This window comes from Callithrix jacchus, chromosome 13, assembly GCF_049354715.1.
Source record: "Callithrix jacchus isolate 240 chromosome 13, calJac240_pri, whole genome shotgun sequence".
NCBI lineage: Eukaryota > Metazoa > Chordata > Mammalia > Primates > Cebidae > Callithrix > Callithrix jacchus.
In genome coordinates this window covers 93,219,906-93,241,256 of record NC_133514.1, presented here as the reverse complement: position 1 = coordinate 93,241,256, position 21,351 = coordinate 93,219,906, and the positions used below count along the sequence as shown (strand labels likewise).

Below are 21,351 nucleotides of genomic sequence, written 5' to 3'. Positions count from 1 at the left end.
TGTTGCTATAAAGGAATACCTGAGCTGAGTAGCTGATAGAGAGAAGAGGTGTATTTGGTTTTGCAGACTGTACAAGAAGCATGGAGCCAGTATTTGCTTCTGGAGAGGGTCCCAGGCTGCTTGCACTCATGGCAGGAGGCCAAGGGGAGCCAGCATTTGTGGAGATCACATGGCAAGGGAGGAAGCAAGAGAAGCGGGGAGGTGGCAGGCTCTTTTTAACAACTAGCTCTTTCAGAAACGAATAGAGTGAGAACTCACTGCCTTCTACCCTGGAGGGCATTAATCTATTCACTAGGGGTCTGTACACATGACCAAACAGCCCCCATTAGGCCCCATCTCCAATACTGGGAAGTGAATTTCAACATGAGATTTGAAGGGGACAAACATCCAAACTATGGCACTAGCAGTGGTAACTGGGACTTGGAACAGCAGCATCTGAGGGCAGCACCGCTCATCTGATGGGTGTGTCTGTGTCCATGCTGCTCAGGTTTGGGTTGAAGGAAGACAGCAGGCAAAGGCTTCTTAGAACCCTTGGGTCCAGCCATAGCTCATGCACATATAGATTGAACAGGAAATATAACTGGTCTTCCCATGCACTTCATAACTCCTCAAATGGTTTTCACAGTGACATCTGTCTCTTTGTCCAAAGTTTAAATTGAGAAGACGGGACACATCTCTCATTTTACCTTTTCTCATTAAGATGAATCCCCCTTTCTATCTACATTGTAGAATGTATAAAAGGTGCATTTTATCCAACCTCATCTCTCCTTACTTCCTAAACTCTCCTAAGTCTTTCCTTGTGAGGAACACAGAATGTCAGGCCAGTTGTCTTTAAAGTTGCAGACACTGTTTTTAACTGGACATGAAAGGACATTTTGAGATAAAACTGCACCTGAATCGCTGTAAAACATGTTCATTTTGTCTAGAGGAGTTTGAGGTAGCTGTGGTCATCCAAGGGGATCTGTGGTTATCCGATAGCTCTATCTGTTTGATACTTACACTAGATAGAGCTCTCTAGAGAACGATTTGGTTCCAAATAGGCAGACTGTATTATTGATAGTGCCTGCTCAGTAATTCATCTCAGGATGAAAATCAGAGGCATCTTTTTAAGGTCTCAGGGTAATAGTAATTTAAGCAACAGATAACCATTTAACTTTCCTAGCTTGAAAGTCACAGTTGGTTTCATGGCTGCTACTCAGTGAGTGTGCTTGTTGATTCTGGAACATTTTTTCCTTTCTTCTGATGTCCTAGAATTTTAGGTGGTATTATTGTGCCATTTTGCTAATGTAACCAGGTTGAACATTTCTTCTCTATTCTTAGCATTAAACTTTTCCATTCAACCCTCTGAAACAACATATTAGCTCCATATTGCCAAATGCAATGAAAAGTTGGTAGACCTGGTTGATGATGACATGAAATAGTGCATGAATAGAGAGGTTTCAAAAACTGTATGAGCGTATTTCTACAGAAGTGTGGGGATGGGTTCAGCAATTGGGAGTGATACAAGTACCAAGTACATAATGTAAATCACTTAGGGGCAGAGTTTCAAAGACAGTTTATTTGGGGATGGTGGCAGGACAAATGATGTACTTGATTTCCTTTCATTGTTGTGCTCATATGAGGACAGAGGGAAGAGACTGGGGTTATGCACATTGGAAGACTGAACTACCGTGCTGAGAATAATTCTTCTATATTCAGTCTGTAAATCTCATCTTTTTATTATGCAGTTTTGACCATGTCCTTTCCCATGTTTGAAATCCATGTGTACCTATCGTCAAAATTGAAAGAGCTAGAGGAGCAAGATCAAAAAAACTCAAAACCCAGCAGAAGACAAGAAATTACTAAGATCAGAGCTGAGCTGAAGGAGATTGAGACACGAAAAACCCTTCAAAAAATCAATAAATCCAAGAGCTGGTTTTTTGAAAAGATCAACAAAATAGACAGACCACTAGCCAGATTGATTAAAAATAAAAGAGAGAACAACCAAATAGGTGCAATAAAAAATGATAAAGGGGAAATCACCACAGATTCCACAGAAATTCAAACCATCATCAGAGAATATTACAAACAAAGCTATGCACATAAACTAGTAAACCAGGAAGAAATGGATAAATTCCTGGACTCCTGTGTCCTCCCAAGCCTAAACCAGGAGGAAGCTGAAACTATGAATAGACCAATAACAAGGTCTGAAGTTGAGGCAGCAATTAAGAGCCTACCTCACAAAAAAAGCCCAGGTCCAGATGGGTTCACAGCCGAATTCTACCAGACACACAAGGAGGAGCTGGTACCATTCCTTCTAAAACTATTTCAAATAATCCAAAAAGAGGGAATCCTTCCCAAATCATTTTATGAGACCAACATCATCCTGATACCAAAACCCGGCAGAGACCCAACGAGAAAAGAAAACTTCAGGCCAATATCCATGATGAACATAGATGCAAAAATCTTCAATAAAATATTGGCAAGCCGATTGCAACAGCAAATCAAAAAACTTATTCATCATGATCAAGTAGGATTCATCCCAGGGATGCAAGGCTGGTTCAACATACGCAAGTCTATCAACGTAATTCACCACATAAACAGAACCAAAAACAAAAACCACATGATTATCTCAATTGACGCAGAGAAGGCATTTGACAAAATTCAACAGCCCTTTATGCTAAAAACCCTCAATAAACTCGGTATCGATGGAACGTATCTCAAAGTAATAAAAGCTGTTTATGACAAACCAACAGCCAATATCATACTGAATGGGCAAAAACTGGAAGCATTCCCTTTGAAATCTGGTACTAGACAAGGATGCCCTCTGTCACCACTCCTATTCAATATAGTACTGGAAGTTCTAGCCAGAGCAATCAGGCAAGAAAAAGAAATAAAGGGTATTCAAATAGGAAAGGTGGAAGCCAAATTGTCTCTATTTGCAGACGACATGATAGTATACCTAGAAGACCCCATCGCCTCAGCCCAAAAACTCCTGAAACTGATAAACAACTTCAGCAAAGTCTCAGGATATAAAATCAATGTGCAAAAATCACAAGCATTCGTCTACACCAATAACAGACTTAAAGAAAGCCAAATCAAGAGCAAACTGCCATTCGCAATTGCTACAAAAAGAATAAAATACCTTGGAATACAACTCACAAGGAACGTAAGGGACCTCTTCAAGGAGAACTACAAACCACTGCTCAACGAAATCAGAGAGGACACAAACAGATGGAGAAACATTCCATGTTCATGGTTAGGAAGAATTAATATCGTGAAAATGGCTATACTGCCCAAAGTAATTTACAGAATCAATGCTATCCCCATCAAGCTACCATCGACTTTCTTCACAGAACTGGAAAAAACCACCATGAACTTCATATGGAACCAAAAGAGAGCCCGCATAGCCAAGTCAATTCTAAGCAAAAAGAACACAGCGGGGGGCATCACACTACCGGATTTCAAACTATACTACAAGGCTACAGTAATCAAAACAGCATGGTACTGGTACCAAAACAGAGATATAGACCAATGGAACAACACAGAGGCACCGGAGGCAACACAACATACATACAACTATACAATCTTTGATAAACCTGACAAAAACAAGCAATGGGGCAAGGATTCCATGTTTAACAAATGGTGTTGGGAAAACTGGCTAGCCATGTGCAGAAAGCAGAAACTGGACCCCTTCCTGACACCTTACACTAAAATTAACTCCAGATGGATTAAAGACTTAAACATAAGACCTGGCACCATAAAAACCCTAGAAGGAAATCTAGGCAAAACTATCCAGGACATAGGAGTAGGCAAGGACTTCATGAACAAAACACCAAGAGCATTGGCAACAAAAGCCAAAATAGACAAATGGGACCTAATGAGACTCCACAGCTTCTGCATGGCAAAAGAAACAGTCACTAGAGTGGATCGGCAACCAACAGAATGGGAAAAAATTTTCGCAGTCTACCCATCTGACAAAGGGCTGATATCCAGAATTTACAAACAACTCAAGCAGATTTACAGGAAAAAAACAAACAAACCCATTCAAAAGTGGGCAAAGGATATGAACAGATACTTTACGAAAGAAGACATATATGAGGCCAACAATCATATGAAAAAATGCTCATCGTCACTGGTCATCAGAGAGATGCAAATCAAAACCACATTGAGATACCATCTCACGCCAGTTAGAATGGCGATCATTAAAAAATCTGGAGACAACAGATGCTGGAGAGGATGTGGAGAAAAAGGAACACTTTTACACTGTTGGTGGGAGTGTAAATTAGTTCAACCATTGTGGAAGACAGTGTGGCGATTCCTCAAGGCCTTAGAAATAGAAATTCCATTTGACCCAGCAATCCCATTACTGGGTATATATCCAAAAGACTATAAATCGTTCTACTATAAGGACACATGTACACGAATGTTCATTGCAGCACTGTTTACAATAGCAAAGACCTGGAATCAACCCAAATGCCCATTGATAATAGACTGGATTGGAAAAATGTGGCACATATACACCATGGAATATTATGCAGCAATCAGAAATGATGAGTTCGTGTCGTTTGTAGGGACATGGATGAATCTGGAAAACATCATCCTCAGCAAACTGACACAAGAACAGAAAATGAAACACCACATATTCTCACTCATAGGTGGGTGATGAAAAATGAGAACACATGGACACAGAAAGGGGAGTACTAAACACTGGGGTCTATTGGGGGGAAAAGGGGAGGGCCAGTGGGAGGGGGAGGTGGGGAGGGATAGCCTGGGGAGAAATGCCAAATGTGGGTGAAGGGGAGAAGAAAAGCAAAGCACACTGCCATGTGTGTACCTACGCAACTGTCTTGCATGCTCTGCTCATGTACCCCAAAACCTATAATCCAATAAAAAATTAAAAAAAAAAAAAAAAAAAAAAAAAGAAATCCATGTGTAGTTTTCCATTGGCTATAGAATACTTTAAAAAATCTGTAATGTGACCCCCCCAAGAACCTGCTGGATCTGGCTCCTGCATCTCTTGCCAGTGTCATTTTGAACCCCTCTCACCACTGTCCTCTGCGTCCAACCCACACTGGCCCTCTTTCAGTTCTTTATGCCCTTTTCCTTTATGCCCCAGACTTGTCACGCCGGTATCCTCTTAGCCTGGAAACCACTTTCTTCTGCATCTTGCCCAGCCACTTCCTTATCTGTCTTAGGATTCAGCTTGAATCTTCTTCAGTGAGATCTTTCCCAATGACCCAGAGTCAGGTGGGTCCCCTGTCACATGCTGTGAATGTTGGTGCTGTTGATGCATTTATGACCATTGCAGGAGATTAGCTGCATGATGTGGTCTGGGATGATTGAATGGCCCTGTGATATGGTTTGGCTCTATGTCCACACCCAAATCTCATCTTGAACTGTAATCCCCATGTGTCAAGGTAGGGACCTGGTGGGAGGTGACTGGCTCATTGGGGCAGTTTTCCCCATGCTATTCTCCATATAGTGAGTAAGTTCTTATGAGATCTGATAGTTTCACAAGTGGCAGTTTCCCCTGCACCCTTTTTCTTTTTCTGCCACCTTGTGAAGAAGGTGCTTGCTCCTGCTTTGCTTCTGCCATGATCATAAGTTTCCTGAGGCCTTCCCAGCCATGCAGAACTGAGCGAATTAAACCTCTTTCCTTTCTAAATTACCCAGTCTTTATATTCTTTCTTTATAGCAGTGTGAAAACAGACATCATGTCTCGTCTTCACTGTGCTGAGCACCTCACACAGTGCCTGGCTGTTGTGCAGAGGTGTTCAGTAAATGCTTATGGAGGATTAGGTGAACTGGAGTCCATATTCCAGTCTGTAAGCCTTGGTAGCCTAATAGGGACATACAGGAGTTGAATGTTTACTGAACAGCCTCAAAGATAGGTGTTTGGATAATTGGTGATAGGGGAGACTGACATGCTCTTCTGGAAGGAAAATTGAGAGCTGGCTTAAGTCCCAGATGCAAGTGTGTGAGGTATATAAGTTCTGAGAGAGGTCATCTCTTGAAGACAGAGTAAGGACAAACCAACTCATGCACCCAAATACAAGGTGCAGTTTCCCCCAAGTTATTTATTAGGAAAGAATGGTGCTCCTATGCTTTCTCTTACTTACTTTGGTCAGTGTAGTGGTTTGCAGAAGAGAGCTTAGCCTAAAGTAACTTCAGTCAATGCTTGCTTTCGTTGCTTAGACAGGTCAAGTAGTGGAACAGGTCTTTAAAAAGAAAAAGGAAGCAAACTTAGACTGCATAATTATTTCCAGGGCTATGATCTTTCAATAAGAGTTATGGTGATTGTAAACTGTTAAGGTTGTTTCTCTGGGGAAAGCAATATACTGGTCTTTTATAGAGATGAGAGAGTATAAATCCACTGGATGAAGAGGAAAACAACTATCCAGTGATAGAATCAGATATGGATTTGAAAAGTTGGATTATGTCAATGAGCTTTGAAAATGAAGGCGGTATACTCTGGAAAACTGTCTTAAGTGACTTAAAGATTTTTAATATGACAGTGGATTACTTAATTCATATACTCCATTGCTCTGTTTAGGGAGCATTGACAGTCCAGGAGCTGAATTATGTAAGTAGAATTTTAACAGTTTTAGCTACTTGATTGGATTCAGACATACACTTTAGCTGCATGATGTGCACTAGCTTTGAGGAAATCTTTTTTAGCTTTTTTTAGCAAGCAGGTTAAATGGATTCTGCATTGCAACCTTGCAAAGCTGACTTACTATGGGCACACCCCTTTTTAAATGGGAGATTTCAGTGATCTTTCCACCTAGGCCATTAGGCCACTGATGGTCTCCAAAGAATGTTTCCCTGTGCTCAATTCAGATTCGGGGATTTACACTTCAAGTTCATTGGAAGTGGACATGCATAAGGTACTAAACTAATATGTCTGTTGTCCAAGCAGATCATAGGAAGTCTCGAAGTGAGAGCATCACCACATTGCTTGATAGGTATTTCTAAGCCTCTGCTGTCACCGCAGCTTCCATCACCAACAAGTATACTGCTGGTATAAACCAGCTGGATAAAATGACTCAGCAATGTCCCTCGTGCACCAAATGCTTCCCGTCTTGTCAATTCATCACTTGCAGACACACTGCTTACTCTGTTAACTACATCTGCAGGGCAGTAAACAGGTAAATTTTGCCTTCAGAAGCCAGTGGAGACTCGATTCCTTATTAGCTTCAAATACAGTTACAGAATGTGTGATAGAGAAGATGGGATTGTGACTGACACAATGAAATATCACAGAAAGTTGACTCTCTTCTCAAGAAACTGGGTTGAGATGATATGACATCATAGTATGTGGATTTGCCTTTTGGTTTTAATTGACTTTTGTTTCATTTAAATGGTAGGAAATGTTGAACATTATTATAATCATGCTTTTTTTCTCCTTTACCCCCAGGTTGCTCAGTGGCTCTCTGCTGTCCCCATCTGTGTGTCTGTGTGCATTTTGTTATAGTTCTTTCTCCCAGTGCTCTGCTTATCCTGGTTCTCTGTCATTTAAAAATAATAATAATAATAATAATAATAATAATCAAACAGCAAGATTGGGAGGCATCTGAGTGGGACTCAGGAATCTACCTAATTGGCTCAGAAATCATACCTGAATTTTTAGTTACTTAGGTGGCTCTGGACAAACAGGACATTTACATATAATTCCTTGGGCTCTATATTTCCAGTGGAGAGCATTTGGTGAAAGGGGAAGGTTATTACTGGTTCAGGAAGGCTTTAATGGAAATGAGTAAATGGAAACGCAGAAGCATGGCTCACCACTGGGGGAGGAAGAGTTAACTCAGGACATAATCTGGAAGCACTGAGCTTCTCTATTCCCATGACACTTTATGTGCACCAGTTCTGTTGGGATTATGTGGCTGTCTCTGTGCTCCTAGAAGGAGTTCTGTCTGGTTTTATTCACTCCAAGGGCCTCCATAGTAAGAGATACTACAAATTTAAAATGTGCCAGATACTGGACTAAATGTTTCATATACATTATTTAATCCTAACAACTCTGGTGCAGAAGGTATTTCCCCCAGATAAGGAAATACCTTCTGAGAAAGTAGAGACACAGAAGCATAGACCATTATCTGATGATGGGAGTGGGGACTAGCACTCTATACCTGAATCTTCGCCTCCTTGCTCTTGTGTCTCCCGTACTGGGAGCCCAGCCCAATAAATGTGAAGGGAAGATGACCAACAGCACACCAGTGGGAATGTTCTTGATTTGGGCCTCCCAAAGTTTGAAGGACTAATTATCACCACTGGATTCAGGAAGTCTGGGCCCATGAACGCTCCTTGAGACAGTAATACCTGTAAACTGTGAGAAGTTCTGCTTGGAGGGGGTGCAAGGCTTACTCTTTATCTTTTAAATTCTTACTTTGCAGAAGAGTGGAGTGTGACCCACTTGTTGCAAGCACAGTTAGGTAAGGTTTTCATAGTTCCTACACACAACAGTATCCTTCTGAGTACCAAGCCACTTGGGAAACTGCTGTTTTGCTGGTGTTGAATGAAACTATTAGCTTAGTTTAGAAGTGTCTTTTCTTTTCTTCTGAGGAGACCAGTGTTCCTGTTCTTGGTCCCCTAATCACAGGAATGGACAGGTAGTTTATACTGCCAGCTACCAAGTTTGGCTGTGGGGTCTGTTGTCCATTCCCAGGGAGCTCTGCCCAGACTGCCCTGCTTCTGGTCAAGGCTTTGCTGCAACTGAAACTTCAGCCTGTCTGATGCTTAATGCTGAAACTACCTGTGGCTTACCTTGGCATGTCGTTGTTAATGGGCATTTGTACATTTTTTTCATGTGTAATTACAAAGCACTTTACCTGTATAAATACATACTCAGTAGGGCTTTGGGCTGCTGTAAGCAAATCGGTATTACTCCAGGAGGCGGGTAGAGGACTTGGAGACTGAGATCTTTTCTCCAGGTCTACTTTTGACTAAGCTCTTGGCAACTTATTCATCCCTTTTAACTCTCAGGTTTCTTCTGTATAAAACAGGAGTGATAACCCTGCTCATCCTAACTCAGTTTTGAAACTAAGTTGAAATGATTCAAATACTTAAGATGACTTACGTTAGTAGAAGGGTATGAAAGTAGCATTATTATTAATTCCAGGGAGTAAAGGTTTCAAAAGTCCCTGTTCTCTTCTCCCTGAAGGTCCACCTTGGCTCCTAGGTTCACTCTGAGATAGGAATTTTAATTCTGACAGTGCATTCATCACTTGGGAAGTTTGTAAAAAATGCAGTGTTTGGGCTCTACCCCCAGAGATTTAATTATTCAAGTGAGGGATATAGGTGTTAGTGGTTTTGTGTTTTAAAAATGTACAGATCGGCAGATAATTTTTATATGCCAGCCAACGTCAAGAATCGCTTCTCTCAGGTTTCTGGAGTAGAAGTAGGCTAGATCCAGGTATTGATTTTTAAGGTAAGGCATGGCTACCTGTGTATTATGACCTACAGGACACCAAAAGGATCTCAGTGACGTGGACCACCTTAGGCTTCTTATTTTTCTTTTCTCATTTTCTAATGCTATCCAAAATCTCATCAGGATTTCTAGACAAAACTGTATAGTAATATCACCATCATCATCATTGCCTAATACTTATGTGCTTTGATAGTGGACTCTCATTTAATTCTTAGAAAATTTCATGAGGTATATAGAACTTTACCTGTTGTTCAACTGAGGAAACTGAGGCTCAGACCCATTCATCAACTTACACAAGCTAATAAGTAGTGGTTAGAATTCCTCCCCAAAGCTGTCTGACTCTAGAGCACACACCCTTGACCACAGTACTATACTGCCTGATAATTCGTATACATGGATAAATGCTGCGCTCTTCAGCCATTGTGTTTACAGTTTAGCTGGGGCTCTTTCAGAAAGAGTTCTTTAGCTCTGGGGAAAGAATCTGCAGGCTAGAGTTTAATGTTAAACCACAGACTAGTGGGGAGAGGCCTGTAGCACCTGAGGGTCTGTGATACCCTTCCAATCCGACACCCAGTCAGCCACATAGAATTATATTTCAAACTTGCTTGCATATTGAATTCATCTGGGGAGCTTGAGAAAACACTTCCTGGTTCCCAGCCCCAGAGATTGATAAAGGTAGGATGGGGTGTTGCTTGGCATGGGAATTTGTAATCGTTCCCTAGGTGGTTCTAATGTGTAGTCAGGATTGAGGCTCTTGTCATAGATGGCCACTCCCTCCAGCTGTGTATGTATGAGAACAGCTGCTGGAGTTGTTCCTTCAGTGGAAGAAATGAACAGGGGGTTGGAGAAGAGCTTTGTAGTAATGCATTTACATTTGATATAGGCATCTGCCTTCTCCAGGAAATATATGGGGCTCTTTTCAAAAGAACTTTCCAAAAATCACGAGCTTTTCTTTGATAATTAGGTCAGACTTGTTGTTTTATTTACTTTTATATAATTGAATTAAGTGTTGTTGAAATAGGATAGTGACAGATGGAGTGGCATGGTAATTGGGTTATATGAGTGAGCTTGTCTGCCTCATAGTCTGTTGCCTTACAGGAAATCTGGTAGAGGTCAGATTTGTCTGAAAGGTGAGGCACCCACCATTATGCCCAGCTAATTCCTGGAAGGTGAGAAAAAATTAAGATGCAACACAGCTCCTTGGTTCTAGAGAGTTTCTCTCTGGCTCATAAAATACTGTCTTTCTGTGAAAATGTTTTACTGCTTCTTCATAGACTAGTAATGAGAACGGATGCCAGGAGAGAGGGTGTACAAGATACTGTTTGCATTCTCTACAAACATAACAGTGTGTGTGTATTTAAACAGATAAAATTTACTTAATATGAAACTAACCATTTTAAAATGAACAAATTGGTATTTAGTACATTCAGTGTTTTGCAACCACCATCTCTATCTGGTTACCAAAACACTTTGATCACTCCAAAAAGAAACCCTTCCCCTCCAAATCCTTTCCGTCTCCAAAGCTCAGAACATGTCTGCCTCCCTCAAGTCCTTCCCAGCTACTGCGGTCTTGTCTCTCCCTTCTTAGTTCATGTGTCTGTTTCTCGGCCTTGTAGTTTGTACTCATCATACACTGGTTTGTACTTGCTTACAGAAGCAATGCATCTTCCTTGAGGTGGGTGGGTTGGGGTGACGGTTGCTGGCAAAGCCAGCTTGTAAGGCAAAATTTGATTACGGTTAAAATTACGCTTGGAAGATCTATAAATTTCTCATTATATGCAGTATGCATGACATTGGATAAACAGCCCTGCTCAGTAATTTATATACACTTTAAGCTGAGAATCCGTGAAGCAGGATAAATGTGAGGAGGCAGAAGCGGGGAGGTGGCAGCTGGCAGCTGTGAACCGTCCTGCACAGAATAGAGGGTTCATTTCATTCTGATTTAACAATGAATTGCTATAATCTCAATGCATGTCCATGTGCTGTTATTGTGGAGATGGACTGGGCACATATTTGGCTCCCAAATATTTACTAGAGTTGTGTCCAAAGCTTGCTTGGTCAAATCTGCATAAACAAAATCCTTTTAAATGTCATGCACGAATTTGGCTACCAACTTTTTCTCTTCCAAAGTTGCCATTAACTTGTTTTCCCCTCTCTCCCTGTCTTCCTTCCCTCTACTGGTTAGCTATTACTGTACTTAGGAGTTGGGCACACCACTTTATTAGAGCATATTTTTTATGTGAGTTATTGAACCAACTAGATTATTTGTCCCTTAGGTTCAGGAGCTAGATCTCCATGTTTGTACTTGGTTATATGGTACTTATGACGGTGTGTTTTATGTATAAATCAGGTGCCCCATAAATGCACAGTCTCTGTTCAATGATCCTATACTCAGCATGAACATTTAGTGAGCATCTGTTTCGTGCCAGGATGTGCTAGATACCAGGGATGCAAAGATGCCCAGTGGTATATTTGGAAGACCTTGCTGTAATGAGATAAAACTGACGTGAAGGAAGTAACTGCAAAATTGGAGGAAAACTAATCACAGAAGAATTTATAGTGGCAGCTTATAGTTGGTAGGGCTAACTCTATAGGGGACAGGGAAGAAAGTGATCAGTGAGGAGATAGTGTTGGAAGTTGGACCCTGCCCACATGGACAAGTGAGGAAGGGCACTGTGGCCTGTGGGAACAGCAGGCACAAGGACAGAGGTTGGCATGCTTTCCTGTAAAGGACCAGATAGTAAACATTTTACTTTTTTAGATGGAGTCTCGCTTTGTCACCCAGGCCGGAGTCCAGTGGCACGATCTCTGCTCACTGCAACCTCTGCCTCCCAGGCTCAAGTAGTTCTCCTGCCTCAGCCTCTCGAGTAGCTGGGATTATAGGTGCCCACCACTGTGCCTGGCTAATTTTTTTATTTTTAATAGAGATGGGGTTTCACAATGTTGGCCAGGCTGGTTTTTAACTCCTGACCTCAAATGATTGACCCACCTTGGCCTCCCAAAGTGCTGGGATTGCAGGCATAAGCCACTGTGTCCAGCCTACTATGTTTTAAAAATGGCTTTGAACCATAGGGTCTCTGTCATTACATTTTTTTTTTTTGAGACAGTATCTCATTTTGTTGTCCAGGCTGAGTGCAGTGGCACAATCATAGCTCACTGTAACCTTGAGCTTCTGGGCTCCAGGGACCCTCATGCCTCAACCTCCTAAATAGCTAGGACTACAAGCATGCATTACCACATCTGACTAATTTCTTTTTTCTTTTTTGAGTCAGAGTCTCACTCTGTCACCACGGTGAAGGGCAGTGGCGCAATCTCAGCTCACTGCAACCTACGCCTCCTGGGTTCAAGTGATTCTCCTATCTCAGCCTCCAGAGTAGTTGGGATTACAGGTGCATGCCACCACGCCCAGCTAATTTTTGTATTTTTAGTAGAGACCAGGTTTAACCATGTTGGCCACGCTGGTCTCAATCTCTTGACCTCATGATCTGCCCACCTTGGCCTCCCAAAGTGTTGGGATTACAGGTATGAGCCACTGCGCCCAGCCAAATTTTTTTTTTAAGTGTTGTAGAGACAGGGTCTTGCTGTGTTGCCCAGGCTGGTCTTAAACTCCTATCCTCAAATAATCTTCCTGCTTCATCTCCCAAAGTGCTGGAATGATAGGCATGAGCTACTGTACCTGGCCTTCCATTCCAGCATTAGAATGTGAAAGTATTACATAGATAATACATCGATGAATGAATGAATGTGTTCCCATGAAGCTTTATGGACATCAGAATTTGACTTTCATGTGATATTTTCATGTTATGTGAATATCGTCTTTTGAACTTTTTTCCACCATTCTTAACTCCTGGACTGTATAAAACAGGCAACACAGGCAGTGTGCCAGATCTGTCCCACAGCTGTAGTTTGCTGACGTGTTCTCAAAGGCAGGAAGTGTGAGATGATGCTGCAGGAATAGAAGAGCAAGTAGTTAAAGGATTCTGAGGCAGTGAGTCTGGGGGAGGCTGAGATTCTACACTTCTAACCCATTTCTAAGTGATGATGTTGCTGAGGTCCTCACCTGGAGGAGCAAAGATCTAAAATACCATTGCAGTGGTCCCACTGTGCCCCTTATGTTGTGATAGGTTTTGTGGGTATGGGACAACATGACAAGCCAATTTTGTGCCTACCAGGTGCTCTCAGTCTCTTTAGAGAGGAGAGATTTATGTAAGTAGAAAGATACTTGAACTCCCCTAGAGTAAATTAAATTGAGATAGAGCCAGGCAGTCAGATTCTTCCGTGCTGGATGCAAGTAACCACCCCACAAGTGGCACATGGGCCACAGGGAGATGGCCAGTGGGGTCTTGGCTGAGCTGGGACTGGGCTCCCTGGCTTCCAGGATCTATACATCACCACCTCCATTTGGTTCCTGTTGGGATTTCCCTGTTCCTTTCCGGTTATTCCCCATTCTGTTGTTTTGAGCCATTCCTGACATGACTTACACGGAGTGGGGACTTTGCTTTAGGTAAAATTTCTTGGTTGTACTGGCTGAAGGGGGAGTCCCAGTAGTGTAACTTAGTGACCAGATAGCACTGTAGTGAGGCTGAAGAACAGACACTCACCTGAAGCTTACGGACAGGAACTTCAAGGTCATCACAGCTGGATGGATGGTGGGCTTAAACAACAGTGGAGAAAGTGAGTTAGGACACCTGTGGGTAAAAGAAATGTTGGCAGTTAAGGTCAGCAAATACTCAGAAAGTTTTCTCTAAAGGTACCTCAGAACATTCTTGATATTTTATTATGGAGCTCTCAGATGCTAAAAAGCTCTTTGTTACTATAAAGCTCTATAGTATTTTACTATAAAGATATGGTAATATCTTGCTGTAAGGTGGCAGGCTCAAGAAGCAGGGAGAAGGTTAAGATTCTGTGAATTTGTTTTTTAATAATGAAAATGGATGACTTTGGTTCATACTCTGAGTTGAGATGTCAAGGCTGCAAAGTGGTCAACCTTTGCTTTCTCATTATTGTTATTCTGATTCTATTGCCTTACAACTTTCACTGCTCCATGGTGAATTAGAAACAAGTGTAGGAGGGGTCAGGGTCTTGCTTTTAACAAAAGACCACTGATTACCCGGAGGATAACACTGCTTTGAAAAAAAAAAGCAGAACCAAAATAAAGTCATTTGGCTGCGTGCACACAGGTGACACTGGCCCAGGATCTGTGCTCAGCTGTTACTCTAGGAGTGAAGTGGATGATACTCACCCAAGCACATGTTCTGGGTCAAAAGAGCCATTAGTTTTGCGTTTGCTGAGAATATTCTGTGGCCAAGAAGCCAGATGTATGTGTGTGCGCCTGTACACTGAGGGCTCCTGCAGCAAATAGACCCTGTGGAAGTTACCTGCCTATGAGATGAAAATGCAGAAATTGTTCTGACAGCTGTGCGGTGGAATGCCAGGAGATGCAGATGCTGCCATTCAGCACACGTTAGTGTCTCTGGGAGCTCTTTTTACTTTAGGTTCTGGGGTACATGTGCAGGTCACATAGGTGCATACATAACCAGGTGGTTTGCTGCCTCTATTCCCCCTTTGTCTGTATCTGGCATTTCTCCCCATGTTATGCCTCCCCACCCTCCTCATCCCCTGCTGTCCCTCCCCACCCCCCACTGTCCCTCCCCTAGCCCCCCCAACTACCTCCAGGTGTGATGCTCCTATCCCTGAGTCCATGTGTTCTCATTGTTCAACACCCACTTATGAGCGAAAACATGTGGTGGTTGGTTTTCTGTTCTTGTGTCAGTTTGCTGGGAATGATAGTTTCCAGATTCATCTAACTCCCTACAAAGGAAACAAACTCATTGTTTTTTTATGGCTGCGTAGTATTCCATGGTGTATATGTGCCACATTTTCTTTTTCCAGTCTATCATTGATGGGCATTTGGGTTGGTTCCAGGTCGTTGTTATTGTACACAGTGCTGCAATGAACATATGTGTGCATGTGTGTTTATAACAGAACAATTTATAGTTCTTTGGGTATATACCCAGTAATGGAATTGCTAGGTCAAATGGAATTTCTGTTTCTAGGTCCTTGAGAAATTGCCACACTGTCTTTCACAATGATTGAACTAATTTACACTCCCACCAACTCTGTAAAAGTGTTCCTATTTCTCCACATCCTCTCCAGCATCTGTTGTCTCCAGAGTTTTTAATGATTACCATTCTAACTGGCATGACATGATATCTCAATGTGGTCTTGATTTGCATTTCTCTAATGACCAGTGATGATGAGCATTTTTTCATATGTTTGTTGGCCTCATATATGTCTTCTTTTGAAAAGTGTCTGTTCATATCCTTCACCCACTTTTGAATGGTGGTGTTTTTTTCTTGCAAATCTGTTTTAGTTCTTTGTAGATTCTGGATATTAGCTCTTTGTCAGATGGGTAGATTGCAAAAACTTTTTCCCATTCTGTTGGTTGACAGTTGGCTCTAATGATTGTTTCTTTTGCTGTACAAATCTCTGAATTTTATAGCCATTTGCCTATCTTGGCTTTTGTTGCCATTGCTTTTGGTGTTTTAATCATCAAGTCCTTGCCTATGCCTATGTCCTGGATGGTTCTGCCTACGTTTTCTTCTAGTGTTTTTTATGGTGTTAGGTTTTATGTTTAGATCTTTAATCCATCTGAGTTAATTTTAGTGTAAGGTGTCAGGAAGGGGTCCAATTTCTGCTTTCTGCACATTGCTAGCCAGTTTTCCAAATACCATTTATTAAACATAGAGTCCTTTCCCCATTGCTTGCTTTTCTCAGGTTTGTCAAAGATCAGATGATTGTAGATGTATGGTGTTGCTTCTGAGGCCTATGTTCTGTTCCAGTAGTCTATGTCTCTGTTTTGGTACTAGTACCATGCTGTTTTGACTACTGTAGCCTTGTAGTGTTCTGGCAATGTGATGCCTCTGGCTTTGTTCTTTTTGCTTAGGATTGTCTTGGCTATGTGGGCTCTCTTGTGATTCCATATGGAGTTTAAAGTGTTTTTTTCCAGTTCCGTGAAGAAGGTCATTGGTAGCTTGATGAGGATAGCATTAAATCTATAAATTACTTTGGGCAGTATGGCCATTTTCACAATATTGATTCTTCCTAACCATGAGCATGGAATGTTTTTCCATCTGTTTGTGTCCTCTCTTATTTCCTTGAGCAGTGGTTTGTCATTCTCCTTGAAGAGGTCTTTTACGTCCTTTGTTAGTTGTATTTCTAGGTATTTTATTCTCTTTGTAGCAATTGTGAATGGTAGTTTGCTCTTGATTTGGCTCTCTGTTTGTCTATTATTGGTATATAGGAATGCTTGTGATTTCTGCACAATGATTTTGTATCCTGAGACTTTGCTGAAGTTGCTTATCAGTTTGAGAAGATTTTGGGCTGAGACGATGGGGTCTTCTAAATATACAATCATGTCATCTGCAAATAGAGACAGTTTGACTTCTTCCTTTCCTAATTGAATACCCTTTATTTCTTTTTCTTGTCTGATTGCTCTGGCTAGAACTTCTAATACTATATTGAGTAGGAGTGGTAAGAGAGGGCATCCTTGTCTAGTGCCTGATTTCAAAGGGAATTCTTCCATCTTTTGCCTGTTCAGTATGATATTGGCTGTAGGTTTGTCATAAATAGCTTTTATCATTTCATGATATGTTCTGTCGATACCAAGTTTATTGAGAGTTTTTAGCATGAAGGGCTGTTGAATTTTGTCGAAGACCTTCTCTGACTCTATTGAGATAATCATGTGGTTTTTGTCTTTGGTTCCATTTATGTGATGGATTATGTTTATGGACTTGCATGTGTTGAACCAGCCTTGCATCCCCAGGATGAAGCCTACTTGATCATGGAGGATAAGCTTTTTGATGTGCTGTTGCAATTGGTTTGCCAGTATTTTATGGAAGATTTTTGTGTCAATGTTCATCATGGATATTGTCCTGAAGGTTTCTTTTTTAGTTGAGTCTCTGCCTGGTTTTGGTATTAGGATGATATTGGTCTCATAAAATGAGTTAGGGAGGATTCCCTCTTTTTGTCTTATTTGATGTAGTTTCAGAAGGAATGGAACCAGCTCCTCTTTGTATGTCTGGCAGAATTTGGCTGTGAACTGGTCTGGACCTGGACTTTTTTGGTTGGTAGGCTATTGATTGCTGCCTAAACTTCAGCCCTTGTTATTGATCTATTCAGGGTTTCAGCTTCTTCCTGGTTTACTCTTGGTACAGTACAAATGTCCAGGAATTTATCCATTTCTTCCTGGTTTACTGGTTTGTGTGCATAGAGCTGTTTGTAGTAATCTCCGATGGTAGTTTGTATTTCTGTGGAATCAGTGGTGATATCCCCTTTATCATTTTTTGTTGCATCTATTTGATTCTTCTCTCTTGTCTTTTTTTATTAGTCTGGCTAATGGTCTATTTTGTTGATCTTTAAAAAAAAAACTAGCTCCTGGATTTATTGATTTTTTTGAATGGTTTTTTGTTTCTCTATCTCCTTCAGTTTGGCTCTGATCTTAGTTATTTCTGATCTTAGTTATTTCTTGTCTTCTGCTAGGTTTGAGTTTTTTTTATCTTGCTCTGCTAGCTCTTTCAATTTTAATGATGGGGTGTCAGTTTTAGATTTTTCCTTGTTTCTCATGTGGGCATTTATTGCTATAACTTTCTCTCTCAACATTGCTTTAAAGGTGTCCCAAAGATTCTGGTAATTTGTGTCTTCATTCTGATTGGTTTCAAAGAACATCTTTATTTCTGCCTTCATTTCATTGTTTATCCCGTCAACACTCAGAAGCAAGTTGTTCAGTTTCCAAGTGGTTGTGTGGATTTGAGTGTGTTTCTTGATCCTGAGTTCTAATCTGATTGCGCTGTGGTCTGATAGACTGTTATGATTTCTGTTCTTTTGCCTTTGCTGAGGAGTGATTTGCTTCCAATTATTTTAGAGTAAGTGCGATGTGGTGCTGAGAAAAATGTATATTCTGTGGATTTGGAGTGGAGCATTCTGTATATGTCTGTTAGGTCCACTTGATCCAGCTCTGCATTCAAGTCCTGGATGTCCTTGTTAATTTTCTGTCTCTCTGATCTGTCTGATATTGACAGTGGAGTGTTGAAGTCTCCCACTATTGTTGTGTGGGAGTCTAGATCTCCTTTTAGGTCATTAAGAACTTGCTTTATGTATCTGGGTGCTCCTGTGTTGGGTGCATATATATTTAGGAGAGTTAGCTCTTCTTGTTGGATTGATCCTTTTACCATTATGGAATGCCCTTCTTTGTTTCTCTTGATATTTGTTGGTTTGAAGTCCGTTTTATCAGAGACTAGGATTGCAACCTCTGCTTTTTTTTGTTCTCCATTTGCTTGGTAAATCTTCTTCCATCCCTTTATTTTGAGTCTGTGTGTGTCTTTGTATGTGAGATGGATTTCCTGAATACAGCACACTGATGGGTCTTGACTTTTCATCCAGTTTGCCAATCTGTATCTTTTGATTGGGGCATTTAGGCCATTTACATTCAATGTTAATACTGTTATGTGTGAATTTGATCCTGCCATGTTATAACTGGCTGATTTTCTTGCCCGTTAGTTGACTCATTTTCTTCATTTCATTTTTGTTCTTTGGTGTGCTTTTGCAGTGGCTGGTACTTATTTCTTCCCATGCTTAGTGTTTCTTTCAGTAGCTCTTGTAAGGCAGGTCTGTGCTGGTGATGAAATCTCTCAGTAATTGCCTGTCTGCAAAGGATTTTATTTCTCCTTCACTTATGAAGCTTAGTTTGGCTGGATAGGAAATTCCGGGTTGAAAGTTCTTTTCTTTAAGGATGTTGAATATTGGCCCCCACTCTCTTCTGGCTTGTTGGGTTTCTGTGGAAAGATCTGCTGTAAGTCTGACTTGCTTCCCTCTGTGGGTGTCCTGCCCTTTCTCCCTGGCTGCCTTTAGCATTTTTCCTTCATTTCAACCCTGGTGAATCTGACGATTATGTGCCTTGGGTTGCTCTTCTTGAATATCTTTGTGGAGTTCTCCATATTTCTTGGATTTGAATATTGGACTGCCTTGCTAGGCTGGGAAAGTTCTCCTGGATAATATCCTGGAGAGTATTTTCCAGCTGGGATTCATTCTCCTTGTCATATTCATGTACACCGATCAAGCGTAGATTAGGTCTTTTCACATAATCCCATATTTCTTGGAGGCTTTGTTCATTTCTTTTCAGTCTTTTTTCTCTTGTCTTGCCTTCTCTTTTTATTTCATTGAGTTGATCTTCCCTCTGATATCCTTTCTTCTGCTTGATCAATTTGGCTATTAAAACTTGTGTTTGCTTCACGTAATTCTCATGCTGTGTTTTTCAACTCCATCAAGTTGTTTATATTCTTCTCTAAGCTGGTTATTCTAGTTAGCATTTCGTCTAACCTTTTTTTAAGGTTTTTGGTTTCTTTGCATTGAGTTAGAATGTGTTCCTTTAGCTCAGAAAAGTTTGTTATTATCCACCTTCTGAAGCTTGTTTCTGTCAATCAGTCACACTCTTTCTCAGTCATGTTGTGTTCCTGTGTTGTTGAGGCATTGTGATCCCTTAAAGGAGAGGAGATGTTCTGGTCTTTTATGGTTTCATCTTTTTTGTGCTGTTTTTTTCCCCATCTTGTGGATTTAGCTATTTGTGATCTCAGGGAGCTGTTTGATGAGGTTGCTTGTCTGCCTGTAGAGGTGCTACTGAGTTTCTATGGACTCCTTCAGGTTGCTAGGTAAACTTCCTGTCCTCTGGGAGCTTTTATGTCACCTCAGATCCCAACTGAGTTGGTCTGAGGAGCAGCTGGGAATTGAGATTTTCCAGGCTCCTCAGGTGATTCAGACTGCAAGTAAGGCTGGGAACCCGCAGGTGGTGTTGAGAATGTGTTGGGCAAGTCATTGACAGTTGATCCTGTATCACTGCTTTACCAAGGTCTGTGTTCTTTCCTGTCAGAACTTGGCCCCATTCAATGACTTGGTCTGCAAATCAGGATAGCTGCTTGGGGAGAGTGAGTGAAATTTTGGGGTTTGTGGCCGAGAGAATGGACAAACAGGCCAGGCACGGTGGCTCCTTTCTGTCATCCCAGCACTTTGGGAGGCTGAGACGAGAAGATCACTTGAGGCCAGGAATTGGAGGCTGCAGTGACCTGTGGTCACACCACTGCATGCTAACCTGGGTGACAGAACCCCGCCTGGGTTCCCATTTGAAAAAAAGAGTAGACAAATAAATTGAGGTGGCTGACAACTTGGGGATACTTAAATATACTTTCCACTTGCTGACCACTTTCTTTCACTTCTGCAGGAAAATGACTTTGTCTCTGAATGCAGAATATCAGAGCAGAGATTCCCAGGCTCTGAAAATGTGCTATACCGTCTTGGCTTTTGCCTGTGTTGTTTTGTTTGTTTGTAGACTGCTAAATAACTCCCTCTGACTTCACTATTTTGTAACACCCTTTGAGATAATGGTGCTATATCTAGTGTATATAACCAAATGCAGGCTCAGCAGTCTCTTGGGTAGAATTTTAATTTCATTGATCTGCGACATTCTTTTGACATCTAAAATGTGTCCTCTGCTACCAGTCCTGTGAGTTATTTCCCAGTTATTGTGGTATCGGATCACATTGTGTCCTGAAATGAGAAGGTGGGGAGATGTGTGCAGATAGCTTTAGATGTTCTCCTGATGGGCCCTTTCTAGGTAGTGACACACATTTAGAAACCTGAGAGCTTTGTTCTGTATCTAAGTTTCTTCTGTTTTAATCTTTCAGTGCACGAGGGTCTGGATCCCTGACCCTGATGAAGTGTGGCGCTCAGCTGAGTTAACCAAGGACTACAAAGAAGGAGACAAGAGCCTGCAGCTCAGACTGGAGGATGAAACGGTAAGAGTGAGTCTGTGGTGGGTGGGGAGCTCAGGTGTGGGAGGAACAGGAGGTAGATCGTACATTGTGGGCTGGAGTTTTTGGATAGTACAT

At 41.5% G+C, this 21,351-nt stretch overlaps 1 protein-coding gene across 4 annotated transcripts in view; it reads left to right on the top strand.

Annotated features, from left to right (window-relative positions):
* MYO5B (myosin VB) overlaps positions 1 to 21,351 on the top strand; it is a 390,326-nt gene that overhangs the window by 129,340 nt on the left and 239,635 nt on the right. For all 4 annotated transcript variants that reach the window (XM_008979769.5, XM_008979768.5, XM_054244178.2 and 1 more), the window contains exon 2: positions 21,148 to 21,258. In XM_008979769.5, the coding sequence (XP_008978017.4) occupies positions 21,148 to 21,258 (111 nt within the window). The remainder of the gene's footprint in view (positions 1 to 21,147; positions 21,259 to 21,351) is intronic.